Genomic DNA, 24,707 nt, shown 5'->3' with positions numbered 1-24,707 from the left:
GGGGGACAGATGAGGCCAAGAAGTTTCTCGGCAGATGCTGGAAGGAGGAAGGGAAACTTGTTGAAGGACCGAAGGTGAAAATTTACTGGTGGCTTGGGAGGGTTTGAGTAATGAAAGACTCCAGTGTTGCAGGCAGTTGGAGCAGAGGAGATGGACTAGGACTTGAAAAGCAAATCACGATTCCCCTCTGAAAAGCAGATATAGCTTTGGTGAGACACTGGAACAAGTTGCCCAGAGAGGTGGTGGAGGCTCCATCCCTGGAGACATTCAAGGCCAGGCTTGGTGAGGCTCTGAGCAACCTGATCTAGTTAAAGATGTCCCTGCTCACTGCAGGGGGGTTGGACTAGATGACCTTTAAAAGTCTCTTCCAACCCAACACATTCTACGACTCTATGGTTCTTTGTGGATGTCAAGGCCAGAAGAGATCGCCATGAGAGTCCAAGTGCAACTGCTAGGCCAAGGAAAGTATTTTCCAATAGCTTCTCAGGTTCTGCCAGCGAGAACATCACCCCAAGAGACTCACAGAGGGATTGCCACTGACAATATCAGATATGCTGGGCAAGCCGAGGAGCGGGAGTCTGCCTGTTTGGCAGCGCTCGTTTCCTGCAGAACTGGTTAATGTCAATGAGACTGATGAACAGTAGTTAGGGGATGTGGTGGGATGTCAGGGAGAAAAGTCCATTGCTAAATATTTTGATTTGAGGAACACAGAAAAGAAAACAAATGGTATTTAAATGGTATTTTAGCAGACAGGGAAAAAAAAGACCTGGAAGCAAGAAGAAAATCCTGCAGAGAACCAGGCATGACTTTTTAAAACAGCTGCAAGATGTTCTTCTTGGAGGATCAGAGAAGCATGTTAGAAAAATGCTGGAATGGACCTGGTTCTTTATGAGCTCATCCTCATGCCAAATAGTATCATCTTCTTTGCCATGAAGCTAACCACCAAAACGTGGGACCAGCTGCAGCTCACACGATAGCGAAGCCAGAGACACAACCTCTAGGACACCATCAGCAGTACAGACAATGCAATATGCACAATCAGCAACAAGAGTCATCACCTAAACAGCTACAGAACTACTCAAAACATGATGCAGAGTTTGGGGTGATATTCAGAAACCTAATTCAGCTCCAAAATGGGAAACTGTGAAGAAGATGATGTCTGAGTTGGATTAATGCTTCCTTGGGACAGAGGATCTGTCTACACTGGACTGGGAAAAGTGACTCGTGTCTGCAAACACACAGCTGTTCCACTCTACCTAGCTCATGTTGCAATGGTGGCGAGTCTACTCAGCACAGATTTCAGCACACGCTCACAGCATGGGTCTCCAGTGAGTTTATAGAGTTGGTTGCCCAAACTAACAATCTGAGGGATAGCCAATTCGTGACTCTTCAGCCATACCATAAGCAGTCAACAAACTCTTCCAGTGCGGTACCCTTGCTGGGCTGATGGCTTATGACCTCCTCAGACTGCAGTAGTGCGAAAGGTTACCTTTCCACATGGAGAAAGGAAGGAAGCAAGATAATGCAGCTTGCTGAGACACCATTTGCAAGATACCTAGCTTCACCCTTTGGTGAAGGAGTCACACCAACTGTTGTTGCTGTTATCTGCTGCCTAGGAATGACTCCCAGGGCTCTCCATCCCTTCAGCTCTCCTGGGGACACCGTGGTCCACAGCTGTGTGGTGGCAATGGTCAAGAAGGTCAGCTGCCTTCTAGCTACACAGTAGGTAGCTGAAGGGCTTCTATTTCTGTTGCTGCTGGACCTTATGATGCAGTGCAGCCAGGGCATCCCTTGATACCGATTGCTAGCAAGACACCTTACGACATTGCTAAGCTTGAAGTTCATGGAGTGACTCTGTCCTTTGTTCTACTACCTCCTTTACTGGCTCTTTGAAGGAGGAAGCTGTGTCTGTGAAATAACTCAATGGGGGTCTCCTTCAGGACACTTAGGTACCAGTGCAGAAGCAACACGAGGTCAGCAATTACGCATCAGGAGCTGCTCCTGATGCGTGTCACCGAGACCTCGACTGCTGCTGTCCCATTATAAATCCATTGCAGCATTTAGGAGTTCCCAAGCCACAGTGAGTTCAGAGCAATGACTTCCCAACAAACAAGCAGACTGAGATCTGGGGCTCCATTTTGTCCTGCATCATCAGGGAGTGTCCGCAAACCGGAACAAAGACCTGTTACTGCTCACTGCAGGGAAAAGAAACGTCAGAGAGACATTTGAAGGGTCAGATTCAGCAATGATAACAAGAACATGAGAGGACCACACCAGATGATCATATGTTCAGATACATCACCAGCACTGCCAACTGCTTCAGAGAAAATTAAGAAAACCTGCATAGAGAAAGTTAGAGAGGCCCATCATCCAGGGATTTCTTTATGACCCATGTTTCACCTTTATTACCCATCGAGCAATTATGGTTGGTTTGCGTGTTTTTGTCTTACTCAGCTCCAACACTCAAAACCAGAATCAGGGAGGGCCGTGGCTTCAGCCTGTGCATGGTCTGGGTGAACAGTGATTCTGTTCCTTCATTCAGCCATCGTTCCACATTTTCCCCCATTCTTCAAGAGACAAGAGACTGAAGAGGCGTCCCTAGCACTGGAGCTTTCACATCAGATGATTTATATCCACTCCAATGGGATCACAAGGCACAAGATGGGTTATTCCAACGCTTGGGGTTTCATTCTTTGCTGTGAGGAACCTCCAAGCTTTTCTCTTACCGCCTGCTCTGATGGATCCCAGCACTCCACCAGAGGACTGGGTTGAACTGGGCTTGCAGGGCCATCTGTCCCATCTCAATTATCCATCAGTCTCCAGAAAACAGTACAGCTCTTACATGGTGCAGCCCTGGAAAAGGAAGTCATGGGCTGGCCACCCAGCTTTAGACGACAAATGCAGTGCCTGGCCCCCACACACGCTTTCCAGTCTGATATCACTTCGATGGCATCCCTGCTGCCGCTACACTTTCTGCACTCGTGCCACCACCAATCACTGCCTATTCAGTAGGACACTGTCCCCATCCTCTGAAGGATGGTGTGGCACGGGGTGCGGAGACTGCCAGGTCTCTGCCACGCTTGAGGGCTGCTTTACTTACTGCATAAGGGCAATTTCTCCCAGTTCTCACCTCTCCCACACACATTCCAGGTGTGAAAACCAGTTCAGACATTAAAACGCACTGCTCCGCTCTAGCAGCATGGAAAAATAAAATCACTGGCTGATCAGCCAAACAAGCAGGTGGGAGTGGTACGGACAGAGGCAGGAGAGACAAGGTACTAAACCTGCCCAGTGCTCCCAAGCGCCTCGTTATACTGATTTATGTTTAGCTAATTGAGAAAATGACTCTAACTACACAATCCAGGCCCTAATTCAGAAAGGCCCGAGCTTTTTAGTGTCTCTACCTGTGTCTTAAAAGGCATGATTTAAACCCTGTAACTAACAGGCTGCCAAAGGCAAGGATTTGAAGGATCTGATGTCCTATCGTGCTGAGGGGGTGAGGCTTGGCTAACTTCTCTCGTTACTTGGTCTTTCCCCACTGACGTACAAGTTTGCTGCTGGGACATAAATCAGGGGAAACGATGAAGGAAACCAGTCTCGTGCCCCATCAAAGAAGCCAACACTCGCTTTAATAGGACCATGCAGACAAGCCTAAATAGGGCACTTAACAAGCATGTGGTTTCTATTATACCAGCCCACATCTCTACACCCTGTTTGCATTGCCACTGGCAAAACCCTTTGTCCCTTGCACACCACACCTGCTTATATCCACGGAATTAGAAAAGGAACCATGGTATAATACCAAAGTGTTGAACGTATAATTTCTGGGTTGGATCAGGCCTGCAGAAAAATTTTATCTAGCTCTCAGCAACATACACAGCTATGGCATGCACAAGAGCGGAGCACAGAGACCCAAGACCCCCACGTTGGGACAATTCATAGCACAGGGGGTTTTTGATTCAAGTCTGAACATTGAGAAAAGGGTGTCAGGAACAGAACATCTACAGGTCCTGCTGTCAGAAGCAGAAAATGCAGAATGGAGTGAATTCCAGTGTGGGAGGCAATTCGATAGTGCTCTGCCCCTTTCTTTGGCTCCAGAACTTCCCCCAAATAGGGTACCTTTTCCATGTGCAAACCTTTCTAGCATGTTCTTAAAAAAGCTGGTCAGGAAACACAGTACCCCCAACCACTAGGCCAGTCAACTGCTTGTCACTCTTACTCGTTTTTCCTCATCCTGTTTAGATGGGATACAGGCTCAAAGGGCAGATTCAACCACATGGCACAAGTATTAGGAATAAGAATGGCTGATGGAGAACCTGAATCTCTCTGCAGACAGCTACCCTAAGCTGAAGCCTCTGGAGAGCCCAACTTCAGCTGGCTGGACGTACAATCGGATTGGGGATTGTCCAAGTGGTTTACACCATCCACTAGACATCCATGGGAACCCCAGGCTGAGCCATGACCATCTGTGCTCATTTAAACATTTCTTCACAAGAGGAGGAAGTGTTAATCCTGACATCCTGGCCAAACTGCAACGTGGGCAATTATATTGTGCTTTGTTACATTCTTCGCAGTGGTATCCATCGGTGTTTTCCACTTCTTTTTGTAATGGTAATGCAGTGGCCCAACACAGAAATGGCTACATTGCCACGGGAGAATGCGAGCCCTGTGATGAGCCCTGCAGTGACTGTCAGATATCACGCATGACTCTATTTTTCCTGCCATGGGTGTTCAATCCCAGCACACTTCCCATTCGGATTTCTAACTCCACTTGTAAGAGGCCCTCACGTAAAAAACTTCCCATCCATCCCCTGATCTATGCCGAACTTTTCATTTTTTCATTTTTGTGAAGAGATACAGCAGGCTACCTGAGTGGACAGCACACCTGCCTTCAAGGTGCTCCAGCGACAGCAGAGCCAAACGTCGTGAGATGCATCAGCTACTACAAAGGTAGAAACGGCTTTTGCTTGAAGAGCCTCAATTCCAACTGTTTTCTTTCCTTCAAGGAAAAACAAGGAAAAAAACCCAACCCTTTTGTTGCACCAAAATCATCTCCTGGCATTTCTGACCAGCACACATGTTGTTACAATTATGACTGGACTGCTTGGCTCCGGCATAGGGGGAATGTTAAACCGGCACACTGGCACCCATCAAAACATTTGCGAACTTCCAAAGTGGAACTGACACCATGGTAGTGGTTTATATCACACGTCAGAGAAAGGCTTCATAACTCAGATCAAACAATTTAACTCTTGAGCTGCCTGCCTAGAGAGAGCGACCAAGCCTTAGGCTGCATATTGTTATTTCATATGGCTGTTTCATGTGGCTTCCAGCCAGTTCACTTCGTTTTGCAAGCTCAGAAGCTAAAGACAGATAGAACCGGCCAGAACTTCGATGAGGGACTTGTAAGAGAACAGAAACTGACGATTCTAACAATAGCCTCTTCCCTGTCAGGCAGAAACAGCGCCAGCACTATCAGGATGGCACATGAGAATTTTTCAGCTTTTAGGTGATTTTGTTGGATATAGACTTATTCCCTGCTAGGGAACTCATATTCTTAAGTAGTTGTTTAAAAAGGTCTTTGGACTTCTATTTTTTCCCCTTTTTTTGGCTTGAGGAGTTCAAACAATAATCTTATCCATAACAACAAGGTGCAATCAGTAGGATTATTTCAACCACATTTTAGCCTGCTAGAGAACCACAAATTATATGCAAAATGGTATGCATGTGCTTCCTGTAAATACCATCACAATTTAACTCTTCTGTCAGATGCTCTTCTGTGTGTCCCCTGATGAGCTGAATACAACTGTAATGAGGAACAGACTCATCCACTAGGACTTAGATTCTCTTGAGGAGCAACTGGGGACAGCTGCAGAGGATGGAAACAAGAATGGTACAATTAAATGATTATTGCACTTACTGGTATCCAGTTTTCAAAACCATAATCAGGTTGCTACAAGCTGTTCTGCAACTGCAGGCAGAGCAAAGGGAGTCACTCACAATTTTCTCACAATGCAATCAAACCTTCAGCTTTTAGGCCAGGTCTTCCAGCAAAGTAACAGGGAATGCAGCATACCAGCAACAACAGAGCAATGCTTCATACACATCTCAAACATTACTTTGGAGTTTTCTAACTTCAATCAGCCCTGATTATGAGTGGCTTCACTCTGAAACAGATTTATCCCTCTTTCTCCTGTGTATGGGAGGCACCAGTAGAGATTTTCCACTGCTGCCTCGGGCCACGGTTAGTTGAAAAGATTCCTGCCAAGCTGTATCCTGCCATGTCTTTGCTTCACAAGCTTTCGTATTTTGGAACAGTCTTTTTCAAGGTTTTATTTTCACACAGCAGAAAGTTGCCAAAGGATATATCTGATATTGTCATTTATCACCTCCTGTGGAAAAAGTCTTGGATACGTGTATTAGTATCCAATATCATAACTGAAAGTAAACACGCTGCATAGAAGATGCACCGATTTATTAACAGAATAAAAATGAAATGTAGTGACATGTTTTTCCGCTATTAAAGCCATAGAGACAATCAGCATCCCATTTATATACTTGATGGCGTCATTCAGTAACTCATTCATAAACTCTGACCGACGCGTTCAGGTTGGGTATTACAGAAACCATTTCCGCACCGAAAGCAGCCTTCCTCTGTTACAAAGTGGATAGCTATGAACGCTGTCCCTGTGGTTTGCAGCTGCATCGTTCTACGGGAGGTTTTCCTACGTCCTCTGTTTTAATTCCCGAGACTTTTTCCACCTGGAATAGCTTTTTAAAGCCTTTCAACGGCCACAGAGCAAAACAGCTGAACTTCTTGTGGGGTACAAACCCACTCTTCAGGCAAGAAAAATGCATTGAATATTATATGAAAATGGGCTGACTTCCGATATACAGTGGAGATTACTCATTACAAGATCCCTGGCTAATTATTGGAACTTTGAGGCAACTATGACAGAGAAAAAAGTAATGGAACAGCTTTAATTGTAACAGTCTCTTTTGTGTGTTTCTACTTCTACGTCATAAATTCTGCAATGTGTTATACTGTAATCCATCATTTTTGTTAAATCATAGCTGCTGTGATTTCATAGTGTTATCAATATATAGCTTTGTGTGATCTAGCATGATCTGAAAGAAACAGGCAAAGTGATAAATAGGAAATATTACAAATGACTTTGCAATTTGCCTCAATATGCGAATTTCCTTTAAATCAGGTACAGGAAAGAGTATCAGCTACAAAGATAATTAAAGTAAGCACTTGGGTTTCACAGGATTAAAAACCATTGAAAACTAATCCCTTATGGATACAAAGTAAGGCAAACATCCTATCACAGTTGTCAGGGGACAGAATGTGTTCAGAAGCAGAATAAGTTGCAATGTTTCCTCCTGCAGATACGTATCTCTTGCCCACTGCTTGGAACAGGTATCTGTGATATCAATGTGCTGAAAGCCTTTGGAAAAACCCTACTGTTTGCTTCCAAATATCCTGTTTCAGGAAGGTACAAAGCCCCGTGAAGAGCTGGGCATTAGAACATGAACTTAAACTGGAATGATGAAGAGAGATGGTGAAGCCCAAATGAGAGTCTTGTGAAAAAAAGCACCTCTAAAATTTGAAAACAATATTAACGGAAAAGAGAAACGAAGTGCATATTACTGGCACGGCAGAAACCCAGATATAACATACAGCACACAAGCCCACAGAGAGCATATCATCCATAACCGGTTGGCTTATGTGAATATAGTAGTCATGTATCAGGACAAGCTGGGGAGTTTCCTGGAGTCACATTTACTGCTTGAGTCTGGCTGTCCACATTGGAAAGGGATTTGGTACCGGAGTTTTCAGATGGAACCAACTGTTCAGAAATAGCAGGAGAAACAACAGCACGGTTAGCATGCTCACTCTCCTGTGCCGTAACACTGGGAGTGGGGTTTTCCTTAGCTGTCCCAGCATGACTGTGTGACTGGCTGGCTTGTCTCCCTGCTTCTGCCTCCTGCTGCTGCAGCATCCGCTCCACCTCTATCTCAAGCTCCAGATTTTCCTCATCTGCCTCCACTTCCAGCTGCTGCATTAACTCCTCCAGCTTCCTGGCCTTGCGGAGTTCATTCTGCTGTATGATCGTGCACAGGTGCTCCGTGAGGTGCTCCTTAATCTCCGTCTTGTGCTGGAGGTCCAACTTGGCTGCCACGTACTCCGACTCAGCCTTATCATACCGTTTCCTGCAAAATCATCATCTCTAGTGGGTTAGTTCTCAAAGCACTTTACAATCTGACACATGGACAGGTACTTTAAGCATCCCTGAAACACAACGTGCTCTGCAATGCACTATGCCAGCTATTTCACAACATGCTGCTACCTTAGTAAAAGGGGAGAGAAAATAAGTGTGAATTGATCAAATCTTCTCGTCTTGACAATTAGCCTCCACTTCTGCTGTATTCCAAGAGTTAATTTGCTCATCCGAAATCTACAGATTGAATCACAAACAAGCATTTTTACTGCCTGTTTCAAGAGATGCATCACTAGCAGCAGAAAGAAACCATCAGAAATTGTCGTGTTTTCACACTTCTAGTGAACACCTCTCCAGTGAACTGAAACACTGCAAAACAGTTTTGTGTTTTTTCTAATCCATCCAACAGATAAAGACGTTACAATGGTGCTATACACATTTACATTCAGATCTGGTCTAGAAGTGTACTCTTCCGGCCACCCATATATATGTTCAGAAAACCACGAGCAGCGCAGATTGACACAGCATATGACATCAACAGTGATCACAACTTTGGCGTGGCGACAGATGTAGAATTTTATTGTAAGCATCCCCCCGACACACACCTCCTGCCAATTTGCACTTCCTGCCATGACAAATATAGCGAAAAGGAAACGTTCAAATTATTTATTGAGGTTAACACATCCGGGATATCTAGCACTTTAGTGGTTGGTGTCCACATTAGTGATGCATCTTTCGCTACATTCAGTGAATCTGCATATTAATTCTGGTTTAATTAATAGAAAGATAGATGCAGTCTTGCTCACCAGGAAAAGGAACGTGCAAAGGCTTTTGCAGAATGCCTACGCAATGTACCTTGCAGAGCATTCATAAAGCTAATATTAGCAAGGTGGTTGAATAAAGAACCCAGCTGTTTTCTAAAACCAGATTCAAACATCTGGTTAAACAAAGCAATAGAAAGATAGGAGAGATCCTTTGCGTAGGGAAACAGAAGGAAATAAGACACACAAGAGCCTTCCCAAATACGTTCTATCACATAATAATCACAAAACTTTGACCCAGCTGTAGAGGCTATGTCTGCAGTGGGTAGAAGATGCCCACCTACATTTCCCTCACAAAAAAGTCAAGATTTCCCTGGATCAGGTATCTGAAATGGAAAAACTAATGCTACGCTGGGAACTTCTGCACAGTTAAACCTTTGGGCTGAATTCACACATATTCTTCACATCATATTTACAAAAATTCCATTCCACAACAATTATCAAATGCCCCTAACTCTGTATGTGCTCAAGACTATTTAATATTGCACTTTTTGACCCACTGAAATTATTTGTATTTTAGTCCTAAGATATAGAGCAGGAATGAAAAAAATCGCTTAAAAAGACACCTCTTAAAAGTAAATCAGCTTTGGCTCATAATACATAAAACCTACAACACCGAAAGTATCTAACTCGCATTTTCAAATCCCTCTCTCACAAGAAGAAAGACTTAGTAAGTTCATGAAAGCCATTAACTATTTTGTAAAGTTCATCCTCTTTGTCCTACCGGCATCCCCTTTCGTTACCTTCATTAAAAACTGCTTTCCAACCATCAGAGTCCCTTGTCTTATACACTCTTTTGCCATTAAGCATTTCAAACACACACACATTATTACAAAATTTCGGTAAGGAAATTTCCAGGAGCATTTAATGGTTTTAGAAAACAGACTCAAACCTAAAATACACTGAAATGTTTTTCCTCTTGAGGATATGAAATTCTGTATTCATATGTACTCAGCTACTGAAACTACAGTTAATCTTAGATATTTCAAATGATAATTACACAAAAGAAATCCTTATTTTTTAGCTACCGCTGCTGTTTTTTTAAAGACTAATTACCACGTTTATTGGCCTGTGGTCAACGTATAGCAGAAGTCATAAGGAGAAATACACGTTTAACACATTGAATCGTGAACCAAAAACCGCAACTGAACATTTCCATTTTATTAAACGGCTACATAAACATGCTGATGTTTATCTACTGATGTTGTGGTTTACCCACAACTAATAGGGTGTTCCGATTAATTTCTTGCATTTAAGGAACTCATCAGAACCAGAGTGATTAAAGGCACATTGTGAAGGGTGAAAGCTTGCTTTTTCCTTCAATTTTTGGTCCCAGTTCCAAAAGCACTTCAGCAGTATTATATGTTTTAAGCTTAATTGGTCCCATTGATTCCAACAGGACCAGAGCTGTCATCAACAAGCAAGTTTCCCTGAAAAGGACTTTCATTTTAGGACTTTTAAAAAAAACCCTCTTTCCCCCTGAGAAGAAATAAACAACCTTGAAACAATAAAGCAGGGCTTATGGACAACTGCACAGTTAAAGCAGTAAAGTATGCCTCGTGACAGCACGAAGCTGGAAAGCACAGTCTGCAGTCAGAAAACCTGCTTCAGTTTCCAGATTCCAAGGGAAAAATTAGGAAATAGAAAGCACACTTTTACCTCAAGATTTGAAAGGCCCCCAGACTGCGACTGCTTTAAGTACACACTATTACAATGACATAACTCCGTTACTACTTCGGTGACAGGAAACAGTGTTTTCTCCCTCCGCTCAGGCAGGGCTATTCTATTCCCTCCTCCCTGTCCGTCACTTACCGGGCATAGGAGTAGTCCAAGCTGGCCTGATCAATGCGGTTCCGCAGGATGCCAATGTCAGCAGATACCATGTCATCCAGAGCTTGTAACTCCTTCTGAATCCTTTTTAGTTTCACTGTTTCAGCTTGAGTTCTTTTGGATCTGCAGAAGGAAGATGCTTTTTTTTTTTTTTTTTCCTTTTCAAGCCTCTCTTCTTGACATAATGGGCTCCACTTCATTTGCAGAGCAACTAACTTCTTTAAGAGCTATTCAGATGGTTTCTCCTTTATGGTTTAAGACTTTTGATCTTTTTTAATATCCACAGGGATCTAAAATGCCTGCTATTAAAGGACTACGGCAAAATTACGTAATGACTATAATCAAAGTGCCTAAAATGGATTGTGTTTCTTCACTGTGGAAACACACAAGAAGCTGCTGTATCTAAGTAGTTCTCAGTGTAAGGAAACAGGAAATGGCTTGGGGGGGAGCGAGAGGGGGAAGGGTATTTAGCCCTGGAAATATCCCCTTTCAAAGAAGCCCAGTTAGTAGGGGCCAAAAAGTCACCTAACCTAAGCTTGATTTCCATTTTGTAAAATTATTCCCAAAAGGCCTAGCCAAATCCCAGAGAAGTCAATGGAAAGTTTTACATCAAACACAAAGGATTTCAATCAAGCCTTATGTAACCTTTTTCAACTCAGCCTATTCATTCCTAAATTCTGAAAACTAAATGTTGCTAAGGGCAGCAAGTTTTGATGGATTTCACTCCCAAGCAAGCTAAAGTAACTTTCAACAAGGTTTCACACTAGGTCGCTTTGCTGTCATTCATCACCACCAGCAAAACCATGCTTTTCAGTCACTACTTTACACCCAAAAGCAGGTACTTGAAAGCAAGACTAGACGTGTAGGCAGTGACACCATCTCTCATTAGACCAGCTGATGCAGGTGGAGAGAAACAGACACCCTGTAGTATTGCTTAAAGCCTGAAGAAGGCCTTTAGATGTCAGACATAACTCCCTAGCTATCACCTTCCAAGTCCTCCTCTCTCTCCTCATGCACTGCTTCCAGTAAGAAGAGCCCAGTCTGGTGGTCACACCCATGTTTGCTGTCCCACCATGACTCAGGCCAAATGTACTTGTTTTTTATCTCTGCCTGGCAAAAGAAAACAAAACCTTCAGAACCTCAAAGAGAATCTTCTGCACAGTACTAGCTACAGTCACCTGCGCTACCCAAGAGCTTTGATGGGCAGAACACATGTCTGGGAGACCACTGTGAGCCTGAAAGCTTCACATGTCTTTCCTTGATCCGGTGTTATCAGCTGCTCCAATATCCTTCCCTACAAACATTACTATCTCAGTGGACAACGCTGTACAATGCCTTGAAGTCTGGTCACCTGAAGGGCAAGAGCTAACTGTGAGAACATGTGAATTTTTATAACTTCTAATCATCCAGTGGTAAAATGGTACCTTCTTAAGTTAAAAAGTTGGTGGTCATCTCTTTTCAACACTTTTCACATACTAATAAGAAAGGCAAAAGCCCAAACAGAAATAGCTATAGTTTCCCTTCACAGGTTAGGAATCAAATAAACTGTCCTAAAATCCAGTAAAAGCAAATCAGGAACAGAACAGGCATGAGCATCCGAGCACCCCGACTTCCAAACATGCCCCTACTAACAGGCATGAGGACTTCAGCTAATTCTCAACTTGTGCAATAACTTTCCCATCTGTGCACAGAGCTGCAGCTTTGGAAGTGTGAAAAGCTTAGTCACAACTTCTTAGCCAGCACTTGTCATCAAGGGAAATGTCGATCACAGCTGCTCACTTGTGGAGCAGAACATACAGAGCACAGAGGAGGAAAAAGCGAGGCTTAAATATGCAACTGGTTGCAGATGAAAATGAATCCCTTCCTCAGCCTCTGCCCATGCTGCAGCCCCTTACCTCTCAGCAATAGCTTTGGCCAGAAGTGCCTTCTTGCGCTTATTCTTCTCCTCTATCAGCCGCTGCTCCTGCTGGAGGATTTCCCATCGGGATTTTTCCTGCCTGCTCATTGACAAGAAGATCAAAATTAACAGAAAGTTCATTTCTCTCCCTGTTCCCCAAATGACACAAATATTCGCCATCATATTTCCTGGAGTAAACTCTAAAAATGTCAAAGGAACAATAAACAGGTTTCAGTTCTGAGGAAAGAAGAATCATCTGCAAGAAGTCATTCAGACCAATAAAACACTTCCAGATGAAATCTGCTGATCAGAACAAGAATCTTCACAAGCAAGTAAGCTGCTGGTTAATTCAGCTTTGCTGGAATAAAGAGCATACAACACTTTTTCAGAAATGGATGGAATTTTTCATTTAAAGGATGTGCTTCCCCACTAGGTAGAAGCAGTTTCAAGTTTCTTACTGGCTGCTACAAGTCACCATCTGTTCAGTCTGCCAACACAGCCTCTTTTTTGGAAATGTTTTTTCCATAGAACAGATCCTTTCACGGGTCTGCTTTATAATACAGCCCCCAAATAATTAAACTGATACAAATGAAAGACCTGTAGAAGTTACAGTGAAAATGAGCAACAAGGAAGAACAAGAATTCACTTTTGCCACCATGGAGTTATATGGGCTCCCCTTCCTAGGCTACACCTACTAAGAGATACAACCAGCTCTGGAGGATGGAAGGCAAGGTCTCAGGTGAGAGGGGACAACACAACTGGGCAGGATTAAGGAGAAACAAAAACTGCTTTGCAGCTTTTCCACCCTGTTGTGTTCTTCATGCCCTGTCTCAAGAAGTATCAGCTTAAAAAATAGCTTAGGTTAAAAATACCCAGGTATGTTAATCTTAACAATCATTTCTGGACAAGAATATCTCTTCAGACTTCTCCTCATCACTCTATTCCTAAAACCTCATATAGAGAAATATTTTTAATAAGATTTAAATTCAAGTGCACAGGCTGAGATGAGTTTGGCAGATTCAGGGGGTGGTTGTTGCAGTTAAACGTCATTTGCTCCCCACCGAGTGAAAAACTTCCCTGTAAAGCTTTAGCCATCTTCTCCCCAGTCAAATAGCGGGTGTATTTTTCACCACCAGGAAGGAGCTGAACAGCCAGTAATACCGGTGAGCTGCACCCACAGGAGGAATTTGGCACTGCTCTTCAAAGTGCTGCTATTGTGGTGTAAGGGACAGCTATCAGTGGGTAGGTGATCCCAGCCAGCAGCCGGGCAGGTGAATGGCAGGCAGCACTGCCAGCAGCTGCAGCTTCTCAAGGCGCATCTCTGCAAAACAGAACCTCCTGAATCCTTTGGAGTTTTGAATTTGAGGGAAGCCACACGCTGCTTCTCCACACAAGTGATGCTGACTGCCACAGTTCTGCCTCTCCAGCGGAAAGCACCTTCAGCCCCCTCTGAGATCCTACAGACAGATCTAAGCAGAGATAGGGTCTGGCACACCACAGTTGGAAAGCTGCTGATCCCTGTTTTGGGTGAATACATGATGCATGGCAGTTTGGTGGCCAGGTACTGTTTGTTGATTATATTGGGCAGAAAAGTTTGGACCTGCATAGGAACGCAAGGCTGCAGCAGCATTGTTAAAGTGTTTTAAAAATGAACTATACACCCTAGAAAAAGAATTAATCCTTTTGCCCCTCACACTTTGCTTTGCCTGCTGAGGAAAAAAAGAAAATTAGCACTTGGATACAGACAGCAAAACAAAAATGACAAGGTAAAAAGAAGTTACTTCTCATATCGGAAATGCCTGCCCTCTCTAGCATTTAGACAGCAGCCTCCTTCTATACGCTACTGTCTGAATTCTGTATAATGAACTAAGTAATTGCCACATTCAATCAGAGTCCCAGAGAAACACGTTCGATATTTTTTCCTTTCTCTCTCTCACATGTGTCAGTTTGATGCTTCTGAGGGAGACAGGCACCCCACTGTGGGTTGATGTACAGGGTGAAAGCCTTGAGATTGGTCTCATCTTGAATCATAAAGCTGGAGAACTGCTTAAATCTGAGTTTCCGACACTTTTGGCATTAACAAATCTGCAACAATATTGTAAAGGGGAACACAAATCACAGCATATCTACTCCCCAAAGGGCTTTTTTTTTGTTGTGGCTGCTGGCTTGTCTACACAGCATGGTGGTGAGACTAAGTCTTCATAAACCATTAATACAGTCCTACACCTTGGGCACTTTATGATATCCCACTGCCACAGGAAATTATCTGAAGACAGCACGGTGCGTATCTGCATGGATTACACTACCGAATTTGATCCTGGATCAGGTTTAACCCAACTGGAGATGAAAAACAAAGGTTCAATGCAGAGGAAGCAAATGTGATCTCTCAAGCCTTCCAATTAGATACAGAAAAGCTCCCTATACTTCACAATAAAAGAATGAATCAATACAGAGTAATAAAACCCATCCCCTGATTTTACCGACTTACTAACAATTCCACTTTCTTTTTCTCCACTTTGGAGTTTGGCCTTGCAGGGTAGGTCTGGGCACTGTCGCTGCCATTACAGGGATCTACTGGTGTCACTTCCTTCTGCTGGTCTCGGTTGTCACTTTGACCTTGATCTCCTGCTGAAGGAGGATGAGGTGGTGGCACAGGCTGCTGAGGATGACTGGGCTTGTGTTTTGGTACAGAAAGCAACTGCTCAGGAGGAACAGAGGCGGCTCCACCCTGCAGTCCCAGCTTCTGACATTGCTCCTGGAGGGCTTTTTCTCTTTGCGTTTGCTTCCGACTCTTATTCACAGTGTGGTGGCGATGCTGCTGCTCTGAGGGTCCATACAAATCTATCAATGGATAAGAGGGAGAAATAGGATTAAAACCAAATCTTAAGATCAAAGACAGACTCTGTGAATTAGCTTTTCTGGGCAAGAAAACAAATTAGTGCAAAACTGATCTAAGGAAGACATGCCAGGGTGTCAAGGGAAGGCAATGTGGAGGAAAACCCAGGAACCTGTAAATGTTTTGTTAGCCTAAGAATTAAGAGTTTTAAAGGATCTAAGCATCTGAAACAAGAGGGAGGAATAAGGGGCTTGGACTGAGGGACTAAAGGAAGAACCTTAGGGAGGACTGGAGGCAACCCTTGGGGGAATCACAGAGAGATGGATGTAGGGCTAAAAAAGGGTACAAGGCAGGCTGGTAGGCAAACTGTGTATTTATAAAGTGAAGAATGGGGAAGAACGAGGTGACCGCTGGGCAAAGAGGAGGCTGGGAACACGAGTGGCGTAGTGGACAAATAGATATGGTGCAGGACAAGGGGCTGGAAAGGTTGGAAATGTGACAGAGAGGTTGCAGGTGGAGAGAGAGGCTGGATGGGAGACTGAGAGGAGCGGTGAGAGACGGAGCCTGGATGGGAGGGACCATCTGGCTGGGGGAAATGAGGGGCTGCCTGGAGAAGCTGAGGTGTTTGATGTGGGGATGGACTGGACGAGCTGCAGAGATGGGTAGAGGTGTGGGTGTAGAGGGCTGAGAGGGCTGAACAAGGGGGCCGAGGCTGACCGATGGGGGGATGAATGTGAGGGCTAAGGGGTTAAGAAGCCATGGGGGTGGAAAGGCTGAGGAGGCCGCATAGAGAGGCCGGGGAGGACGGGCATGCTGAAGCGATGGAAGGCGGTGTCAGCAGGGAGGCTGAGGGGACAGAGGGAGGGAGGTGCAGCTGCGGGGGGTGACGGGGCGCCGAGGGCCGGAGGCTCCTCCGCGCCGCGTCCGGCCCCGCTGCTCCCCGCTAACGGGCGCGGGCGCTGCGGCCGGTCCGGTCCCGAGCCCCGGTCCCAGCCAGAGCCCGGTGGCGGTCCGTACCTGGGCGCTGGCCCCGCAGGCGCCGCAGCTCCTCCTGCGAGAAGCCGGCCCAGGCCTCGGCCATGGCGCTTCCTCCTTCCGCTGACGGGGCGCCCCGGCAGGCAGGGCCCGCGGCTGCCCCGCCGCCGCCGCCCGCCCGCCCGCCGCAGGCGAACGCCGCGGACAGCCCCGACCGGCGGCGCCGGGGCTGGGGGGGAGGGGGCCTCGCGTCTCCACGGCAACGCGGCGGGGGCGGGGAAGATGGCGCCCTGAGGAGACGGGGAGGGGTAGGCCCGGGCGGCGGGGCCTGGGCAGGAGAGAGCTGGGCCGGCCCTTGCGGGGGGTCGCTGGGCTACGGGGGTGACAGGGCGCGGAGGCCAGTCGCCGGCGGGGCAGACCTGGGGCTCCTCAGCGGGCGGGCAGGCCCAGCGCCCCATCGGTGGATCCGCCGGGCAGTCACGCCCGCGGTGCTGTTGGAGCAGCACGGGGCCTCCGGGGAAAGCTGGCCGTAGAGCGGGGCTGCCGTGGGCTTGGCTGTGGGTGGGAGCCTGCGTGGGGCACATCTCGGTGGCTCCTGAGAGTGTAATGCCATAAAGAGCTCGGGGAGTCCCAGCTAATCAGGCATAAATGAAGAGGAGGAGCCGCTCCCAAATAAAGCAGGCTTCAAGAAGCATCACCACGGTCCCCATGTCATTTATAATTTGTAATTAGGTAGTTATAAGAGCAGGTGAGATGCCTGCTGCAGTGCACCTAGAGCTGCGTTTGCAGGGTATGCAGAGCACATCTTCGGGACCTGTATAATAAGAGAGTGATGGGGCAAGCACATCTGCACAGCTAGGTGCCGATGTGCTTTATTAAGTTATAGTGACACCACTGAGGAAATCAGCAAGGAAAAGTATTATTTTGCCCATATTGATGTTTCTGAAGGTCTGCTTTGGCCCTTGTGCACAAGGATTCACACACATATTTCCATTCTTAGGTATAAACTGAAAAGGTCCTGCAACACACAGTGATATTCTCTCACTAGCCACGAAAACAAGCTTTTTTTTCCATCCAGCACAAACTCTTGTGGCCGCTTTAAGCCTATCATCAGAGGTGTTGCAGACGAGCTTACCTCCCAGCAGGAGAAAGCCTTCTGGAACACAAGGGCACGAGCCCCAGGCTTAGCTGAAGCAGTCCAGGATACTGGAGGCTTAAATAATACATCATCGGCAATAAAACGGGGACGTTTTCAGTGCCTAACCACATCCCTCCCCGTTTCCAATCTGTAAGAGATTAGTCAAGCTCTGAAGTATTACTGTCTCCCAGAGCAAACTCATAACTGGATGACCACGTATGACTTTGCAATTTATCACAGCAGCACTTTTAACAGCTCCTGCGTGACTAACACATGCCATAAATACCAGCCCTGGTCAGAGGAGAAGCGGTCCTGAGCTGCCACTCGCTGGCAGGCATTAAGTGTTTCTGATCGGATTTGGCTGAGTGCCTTTGGGGAACAGAAGTGCCACCATATTTCAGCCATGGCTTAGCCGTAGGCCTTGATACCGAGCGGAGGCGTCGCAGGCGTGCAGTGGAGGACAAGCGGAGCATTGCTATCTCGACTCTGTTGGCGCTTACCGGGATGTCCTTCCTGGGTGAGCCTGGGGCTGAGGGATGCCAAGTGGCCTTTCAGATGGGATTACGGTTTCCTCCGGGAAACCTGACCAAGCACAGGAGAGATCTGAACGTGAACCACAATCCAACCTTGACTCAAATGCTCTCAAACTCGAGGGACTCCAGACGGCAGAACCTAGTGTCAGCTTGGATTTTACAATGAATCAGCATCGTCCAGCCCCACAACAAGGTGGGTAATTCCCTTTTAGAGGCCTGTATAGGAATAAGGAATCTATATCTGCCCTGGTATCTAAATCACCGTAATGGGCTGTATCGTGCTCACAGATATCAACCCAATGTGCTTCATGCAGTACAAATGCCAGATCTCATTCTTGAACCTTAGTTCTTTCTTCTTTTCCAAGTTTTAATGCTACAAACAAAAATGAAGCACCATATTCACTTTATTGCCCCAGATATCCCAGGCATAAAACTCCCACGTGTTTTATAGAAAAAGTATAAAGACTTTTGAGTTGTTAACTATAACGCTATAGGCAAAGCGGCAATCCGTTTTAACAGTTTCCACCAGCCAAAGGTTTAATTACCAGCCGTTGGGCCAGCTTTCTCAGGAACAATTATAACGCAGTGAAGTCACTTCGCAGGGCATTTACCAACAGCAGATTTAGAAAACGGAGGCTGGCCGTGTTCTCCGGCCGATTGAAGTCCTGTGAGTGTAACATGGCACTGAACATTTCCTACCTAGGAATAAAATATTTTCCAAACGTTGCTATAACACAGGCTGGACAAGGCCAAATGAAGAGAAAACAGAAACATTCTTTTCCATCCCCTGGAACAATGCAAACCTTCCTTTTACATCTGGAGCCGGATTAGATTCCCGTATCTTTTTGTGCTTCAAGAGCTGCAATCTCGCTAGCAGAGATGGAGACCTCCGTGACTGCTGCATCCATTTTCCATTGGTCTAATTGGCTTGGAATCTGCTGGCTCTAGAAGCAGCAAGCGCCAACAGATCACAAAAACATCCTTTCTTGTGCGCTTCCCAAATCAGCGTGGAAATGTCATCAATGGCTGGCAAATTGGACTCTCCGGGTCAGACCTCAGGGTCAGACCTCAGATGACATTTCAACCCAGGACAGATACAATTTGTACCAGGACATAACTTCAATTTGCATCAGTTTCGTTCACACTGAAAACTTTGGGGGGTTTTAAGAGCCAAATAAATTCTTCCAGCAAGGGGCTCCCTGACTTAGATGTATATTTTTAACCTGATTCTGCTCACCACTCTCCGCACTGTCGCAGTAACAAAAAAAGCAGCATTTTCCCAGTAAAAGACCGAGCCCTAATGTGAGACAGGGCAGACGTGTACAGGGAAGGAAAGTTTCCTTTCTGCTTGTGTTTCAGGCCTGGTTGTGAGATCCTGAGGACTTTGACATACAATTCAAGAGGCCGGGGAAGAAACAGGCAAAATTTCCTAAACATGCTTATTTCTAATGAAAAATCTATCCTATTTCTAATGAAAAAACTGTTTCCATGTCAGTGCTATCCCATCTTTCACCAGAGCGTAATGCAGACTGGCTTCGGAAGAATTACCGTGTCCGGCCAAGCCATGGTACTGTGTGAGCAAGGAGCAAGTCCTGTCTTTTGAGAATAACTCATTATTAAATTTGTCCTTTAAAGAATGCTTTTGACATCCATGCTATGGAAGTTTCTTTTGCTGATTCTCTGCTGAAGTGTCCAGGCAGCTTCCAGGCCTGAGGTGAGTAATTTAATTTCTTAGCGTGGCACTGAAAGCAAGAGGGCACTTTAAGTGTTGAGGCTGCAAACACCCATGTACAGAGCAGTAACCTCTCTGCAGCTTTTGAAGGCTGTGGATTAGAGTCTGCCTCAAGCCTTGTATCGATACCGGTCTGTGTGCAGTGGTGTTTTTTACTCGTTAAATACCCTGAAGGCTGAGAACTCTCCATTAGCGAACACCAGACTTGGGAACCAAGGTGGAAATTAGCCTGGCTGAGCCTGGCCCCCAGGCCCAGAACCGAAACAGCACGTGAGCTTGTCTTTAACCTCAGCCGTGTGCTAACGCCCTGTTCTTTAACTGGGCCTTACTGGGTGGATCCAGGGAAGTGCCAGGATGCCTGGCACCAGCCTGCGCCTAACCAGATGCTCGAGGCTGTAGCTGCATCAGGAGCCCGGAGCTCAGCCCACGATAAACTGGGGCTCTGAGTGCAATTAGATATTATAACGGTGTTACAACACCTTGGCTCTGGAAGAGGTGAACAGTGAGTGCCGTGTGTTTTACTCTGCCTCCTGGCTGCTTTATTCTGGATATAAAAGCATAGCCAGCGATTCAAGCCCCTGTAACACTGTGCAAACACAGACACAGCGTTGGCCCGCAGTTATCCTCGATACTGCAATAGGCTGGCTTGAGGATTTATGCAAAAATGCAGGTATATCTAATGGAAATAATGTTTCCACTGTAAAATGAATTATTCTCATTCTGCAGCGAGGTGAGAAAACTGAATTAAAAAATACAGTGTTACTCTGTCTCTCCAGTTTCTGTTCCCTTTTAACTGCCCGATAAGTAGGATTAAGTCAGCACTGTCATTTCTGGGACCAAGGCGGTCTTTTGGTTTGTAACAACTTCTTCAGAAGGAAACAAAAATCCACTTATCTAAAGAGCTACTGAGTGAAAAAAACCAACATTGGAAACCTGCTTTTTAAACCATATAAACCAATGGTTTTCAACATCTTTTGTTTTATGGATCTCTACATTTTCTATTAAAGAGGCAGCCTCTTACGCAGCAAGTTCAAGGCTGTGACCTTGCTTCTTCTGAGTTACCTTTCACAGAGACCTTAGGGGTAACCTCTTGACCTCTGGCCTAAGGTCGGGGTTTGAAACCACAGCTATTTCACTTTCAAAGCTCCAAATTTTGCTTCTCACGTCCCAGTGCAGAGGGGGCACGTCCCAGCAGGGCTCCCGGCAGATCTTTCTCCTCTCCTTACAGGATGCTGCAGGGCTGTCTGCGGCACCAGCGGGGCTGGACCAAAGGAAAAAGTCCCAATACAGCTGGGGACATGGCTTACGAAGACACAGTGCGGGGCTACAGAAATCCGTATGACTTTTGCCGTGCACCCCAGCAGGCTGCAAATTCCCCAACCAGGGCTGCAGACACCGCGTTTTCCTTCCCCAGGGTGCCTGGGGCTGTCAGCAGCCAAACCTGGGGGGAGAGATGGTCCCATGGGCACAGGGGCTCCACGGCAGGGCTGAGCCTACTCTTCTGCGTCTCCCGAGCCGGGCTGGTGATGAATGGAGCTGGGTGGGGAGAACAGTGTGTTTTTGCAGGACACTTCTCATTACAGCAATGTGTTTGCTTTGAAGCTGAGCCTCAAAACACCTCTGCTTTTAAGGTGTGTCATCCCACCCCATGTTTGCTTGTTTAAACTTTCGAGCTTTTTCCTTAAGTTCAGCTTCCAGAAAATAAAATCTGAACCGAAAGGAAGCTCAGCATGCAGTATAAATGTTTTCTTTAAAAAAAAAAAAATTAAAATTCTTACATTTTTTTGGTCTTTCTTTCTTTCCTCACCGAGTCTATTTAAGCTACATTTTCCATACAGACAAAAATATTCCTCAGTAATTCCTCATCTTAAAATATTTGCATGGAAAAAAAACTGAACAGGATTAAAAGCTGGCTAAATAAAAGCACCTTAAGATAAATGCTAGTAAAATAAAATAAAATAAACCCTGACCAGAAATATCCTGAAGATTATAAATTCACCATTTTGGATGGCAAAACCAGAGCTGAGCAGTAAAACAAGTGGAAATGAGCAATCATTAACATATATTTTCATATAGCTTAATTATTTTTGCAGCAAAGGACTTTAAAAAGATACTTTCTAAATAATTTTAAATCTCTTCAAAAGAATACTTCTTAAAACCCAAATTAAATATTTCATGACAATTCTATAATACTTTTAATTGGATTGCTTAATGTAAAAGTCGCAATTCAAACATTTATACAGGAAAAATTAGAAAGCAACTGCTTTAATTCTAACCATTTGTGCAAAAATTATAATCTAAGTGTCAAAACAGTTGATAAAACTAGAGATTTAAAGAGAAATTTGCTAAATGTTTGTTATCTTTGGCATAACATGAGTGATTAGAACCACTGCGCTAAACAAATTGAATTTCCATCAAACCAACCTATCGTTGTTACATGCTCAAGTGAATGAACTGCAGTTGTTTAGTCTGGATGAGAGAGAAGTGCAGGGGAGAAGACATGATGATAGTCTTTAAATATATAAAAGGCAGCTGTTAGGAGACGGGGGTAATGTGTTTTCTGTGTCCGTGGTGCACAGGTAAAGGAGAAAGCGAGACCCAGGGTAGAGATGAGGAGTGGCTTCTCAGAAAAAACAAAACAGAACAAAACAACCAACAAAGGGACAGCAAAACATGGAGAGAATTGACTTAAGACCACCACAGAGTCTCCATCTCCAGGTATTTTTAACAATAAACACCTGTTGGGCAAGGCAGAGAAAAAGTCAGTGCAGCCCTGGGACAAGAGGATGTGATTTTGGGTGCGTGGATCCCCACACAGGTTCTAGAGGAGATGGGGACCCCCAGACACCCCATGGGTGCACCATTTTTGACCTTGCTTTGCTGAATCATTTTTGCTGGCCCATTGGAGATAACCCGCCCCCCATCAGGGTGTGCTGGCTGCCAGCTGAGAACTGGCCAGCTCCTCACACCTCTCCCAGCCTTGCTCCTATGACTGTGATGCTTCCCAAACCATTCCCACCTCTTCCCAACTGCTGTCACGGCCCCATCACCCTTCTCACGGGCACACGCATCTGCACCACAGGCTGTAGCACTTTTGGTGCCAGCCAGCTGTGTAGCTCCTGCCACCCCTGCAGAAGTCTGTGTGGGAAATCATCATTTTTTCATGGCAAGACAGAAGGACAGATGGTTGCCAAACCCAAGAGCCAGCAGTGCTCGTTAATATATATTTGCAGTAGACTATTATATGATGTGAAAATCACTTTATTACCATGAAATGCCAAATATCGCCCATGCGACAGCCGAGTCACATGGCTGCAGAGTGCTCAGCTCTCACCGAGGCTTCAGTAGGTAACTTCCTTTCATGGCTTTGGAAAGTCACCTCCATCAGTTGGTGGCTGCCTTTCACAATGTTTGTGTAGAAGATGTTTTTCAGCAGTTAATTTGGGAGGAGAGTGTTTTGTCAAGTTTTAGAATACCGTCATGACTGCACGCCCAACTGACACCCACCAGGCTTACCACAGCCACGTACTAATGAAGATTTCCAAGTGGCGGTGTCACTCGCAGGGTTTGAACTGTAGTTATAAAGACTGTAAATAAGCAGGCTGGTGGCCAAAGAGGCTTAGCAGCTCTTTGATGAGGTATCCGAGATAGTTGGAGAGCGATCTGTACCACACCCTGGCTACAAACACTGATACCACACGGATCTCAGCCTGCAAGAAATGGAGAGTTTCATAAAGCAAGCTCTGATTAAAACAGGGGCAATCAAAATTAGACCTTTTACTGCTGCAGCAGTAAGGTGAAAAGAAGGATGACTGGTTTCTTCTAGTGGTGGAAAATTCTGGTTTTGGAGCTGAGCTGAAGAGGAAGGACTTTTAATAGAATAAGAAAAACTTGTTTCCTTTTGGGTCAACCAAAAGCGTTTTGCTTGACCAATAACAAAATGTTCTGGTTTGCGTGGAGACTATTTAATGTTTTTAAAAAATAGTCAAGCTGAAAACCATAACTCTTTTCCTTTTAAATTTCGGTCCGTTTGAAAATGGAAAAGGAAAAAAACAAAAGAAAAAAAAAAAAAGGCTTCAAACTAAATGATCTTCAATAAAGCAAACTGCTTCAGCCTGAAAATGCTGCAGTGAAACATTTTAATATTTAAGGAAGGAGAGAAGGACTTCTATTGTTTTGTCTTGTCATTGACTGACTTCAGCCCAGATTTGTGAGTTATTTTGGTTGCCTTAATTTTCACAGGGGACTACTTTTTTTTTTTTTTTTTTTCAAAACTAATTTAATACTCTCTTCCAGTTCAGTTTGAGGTACAAATGGTCAGGTTCAGCAAAGGTTTCATATGAATGTGACCGAGCAGACAATTTACACAAATATCAGGCAACCACTTGGTTGTTGGGTTTTGTTGTTGTTGGTTTTTTTTTTTTTTTACCTTTTTTTTTTTTTCTTCTTCAAAATTGTACCTGAATTTCAGAGAAGCTGTGGGGTCCTCAGGACCAGCCACCCCTGAAACATGCACAAAGCAAAACTATCAAAGCCAGCGTGCTCTGCTGTGTAACCTGCGCACCGCAAAAATTCAGATGCCATCTTCGGCCCTGCAAAATATTAAGACAGGCATTTAAGATTTACCCAAGTGATTAAGCATGAGCAGCTTGTAATTGTTTCCAGACTCCTCTCTTAGCAGGAAAAAAAGGCTTGGCAGTCCCTGTCCACGTGCTCAGTG

The 24,707-nt window shown here is 45.2% G+C and overlaps 1 protein-coding gene across 5 annotated transcripts; it reads right to left on the bottom strand.

Annotated features, from left to right (window-relative positions):
- Positions 1-6,458: 6,458 nt before the first annotated feature.
- Positions 6,459-16,737, bottom strand: GORAB (golgin, RAB6 interacting). Of its 5 annotated transcripts, none has more exons than XM_054212786.1 (5): positions 16,627-16,737; positions 15,254-15,614; positions 12,772-12,873; positions 10,859-10,999; positions 6,459-8,217 (listed from the first exon to the last, which is right to left on the bottom strand). In XM_054212786.1, exons 1-5 carry the CDS (start codon positions 16,688-16,690, stop codon positions 7,746-7,748), a joined length of 1,140 nt encoding a protein of 379 aa, XP_054068761.1. In that variant the 5' UTR covers positions 16,691-16,737; the 3' UTR covers positions 6,459-7,745. The 5 variants fall into 5 exon arrangements, with proteins under 5 accessions (XP_054068761.1, XP_054068762.1, XP_054068765.1 ...); XM_054212787.1 differs by having other exon boundaries at positions 15,266-15,614; XM_054212788.1 differs by lacking the exon at positions 6,459-8,217 and adding an exon at positions 8,232-8,462.
- Between the last annotated feature and the right edge of the window lie 7,970 nt (positions 16,738-24,707).

The sequence above is a fragment of the Rissa tridactyla genome, chromosome 8 (assembly GCF_028500815.1).
Source record: "Rissa tridactyla isolate bRisTri1 chromosome 8, bRisTri1.patW.cur.20221130, whole genome shotgun sequence".
Classification (NCBI taxonomy): Eukaryota; Metazoa; Chordata; class Aves; order Charadriiformes; family Laridae; genus Rissa; species Rissa tridactyla.
This window is presented reverse-complemented; position numbering and strand designations above follow the sequence as displayed.

Excerpts from the sequence above, each read along its gene's own strand:
- GORAB (XM_054212786.1), bottom strand. The coding sequence starts at position 16,690 with ATGGCCGAGGCCTGGGCCGGCTTCTCGCAGGAGGAGCTGCGGCGCCTG. Across the intron at positions 15,615-16,626 it reads CCTGCGGGGCCAGCGCCCAG|ATTTGTATGGACCCTCAGAG; the intron begins GTACGGACCGCC and ends ATCCATTGATAG. Across the intron at positions 8,218-10,858 it reads TTGGACTACTCCTATGCCCG|GAAACGGTATGATAAGGCTG; the intron begins GTAAGTGACGGA and ends ATGATTTTGCAG.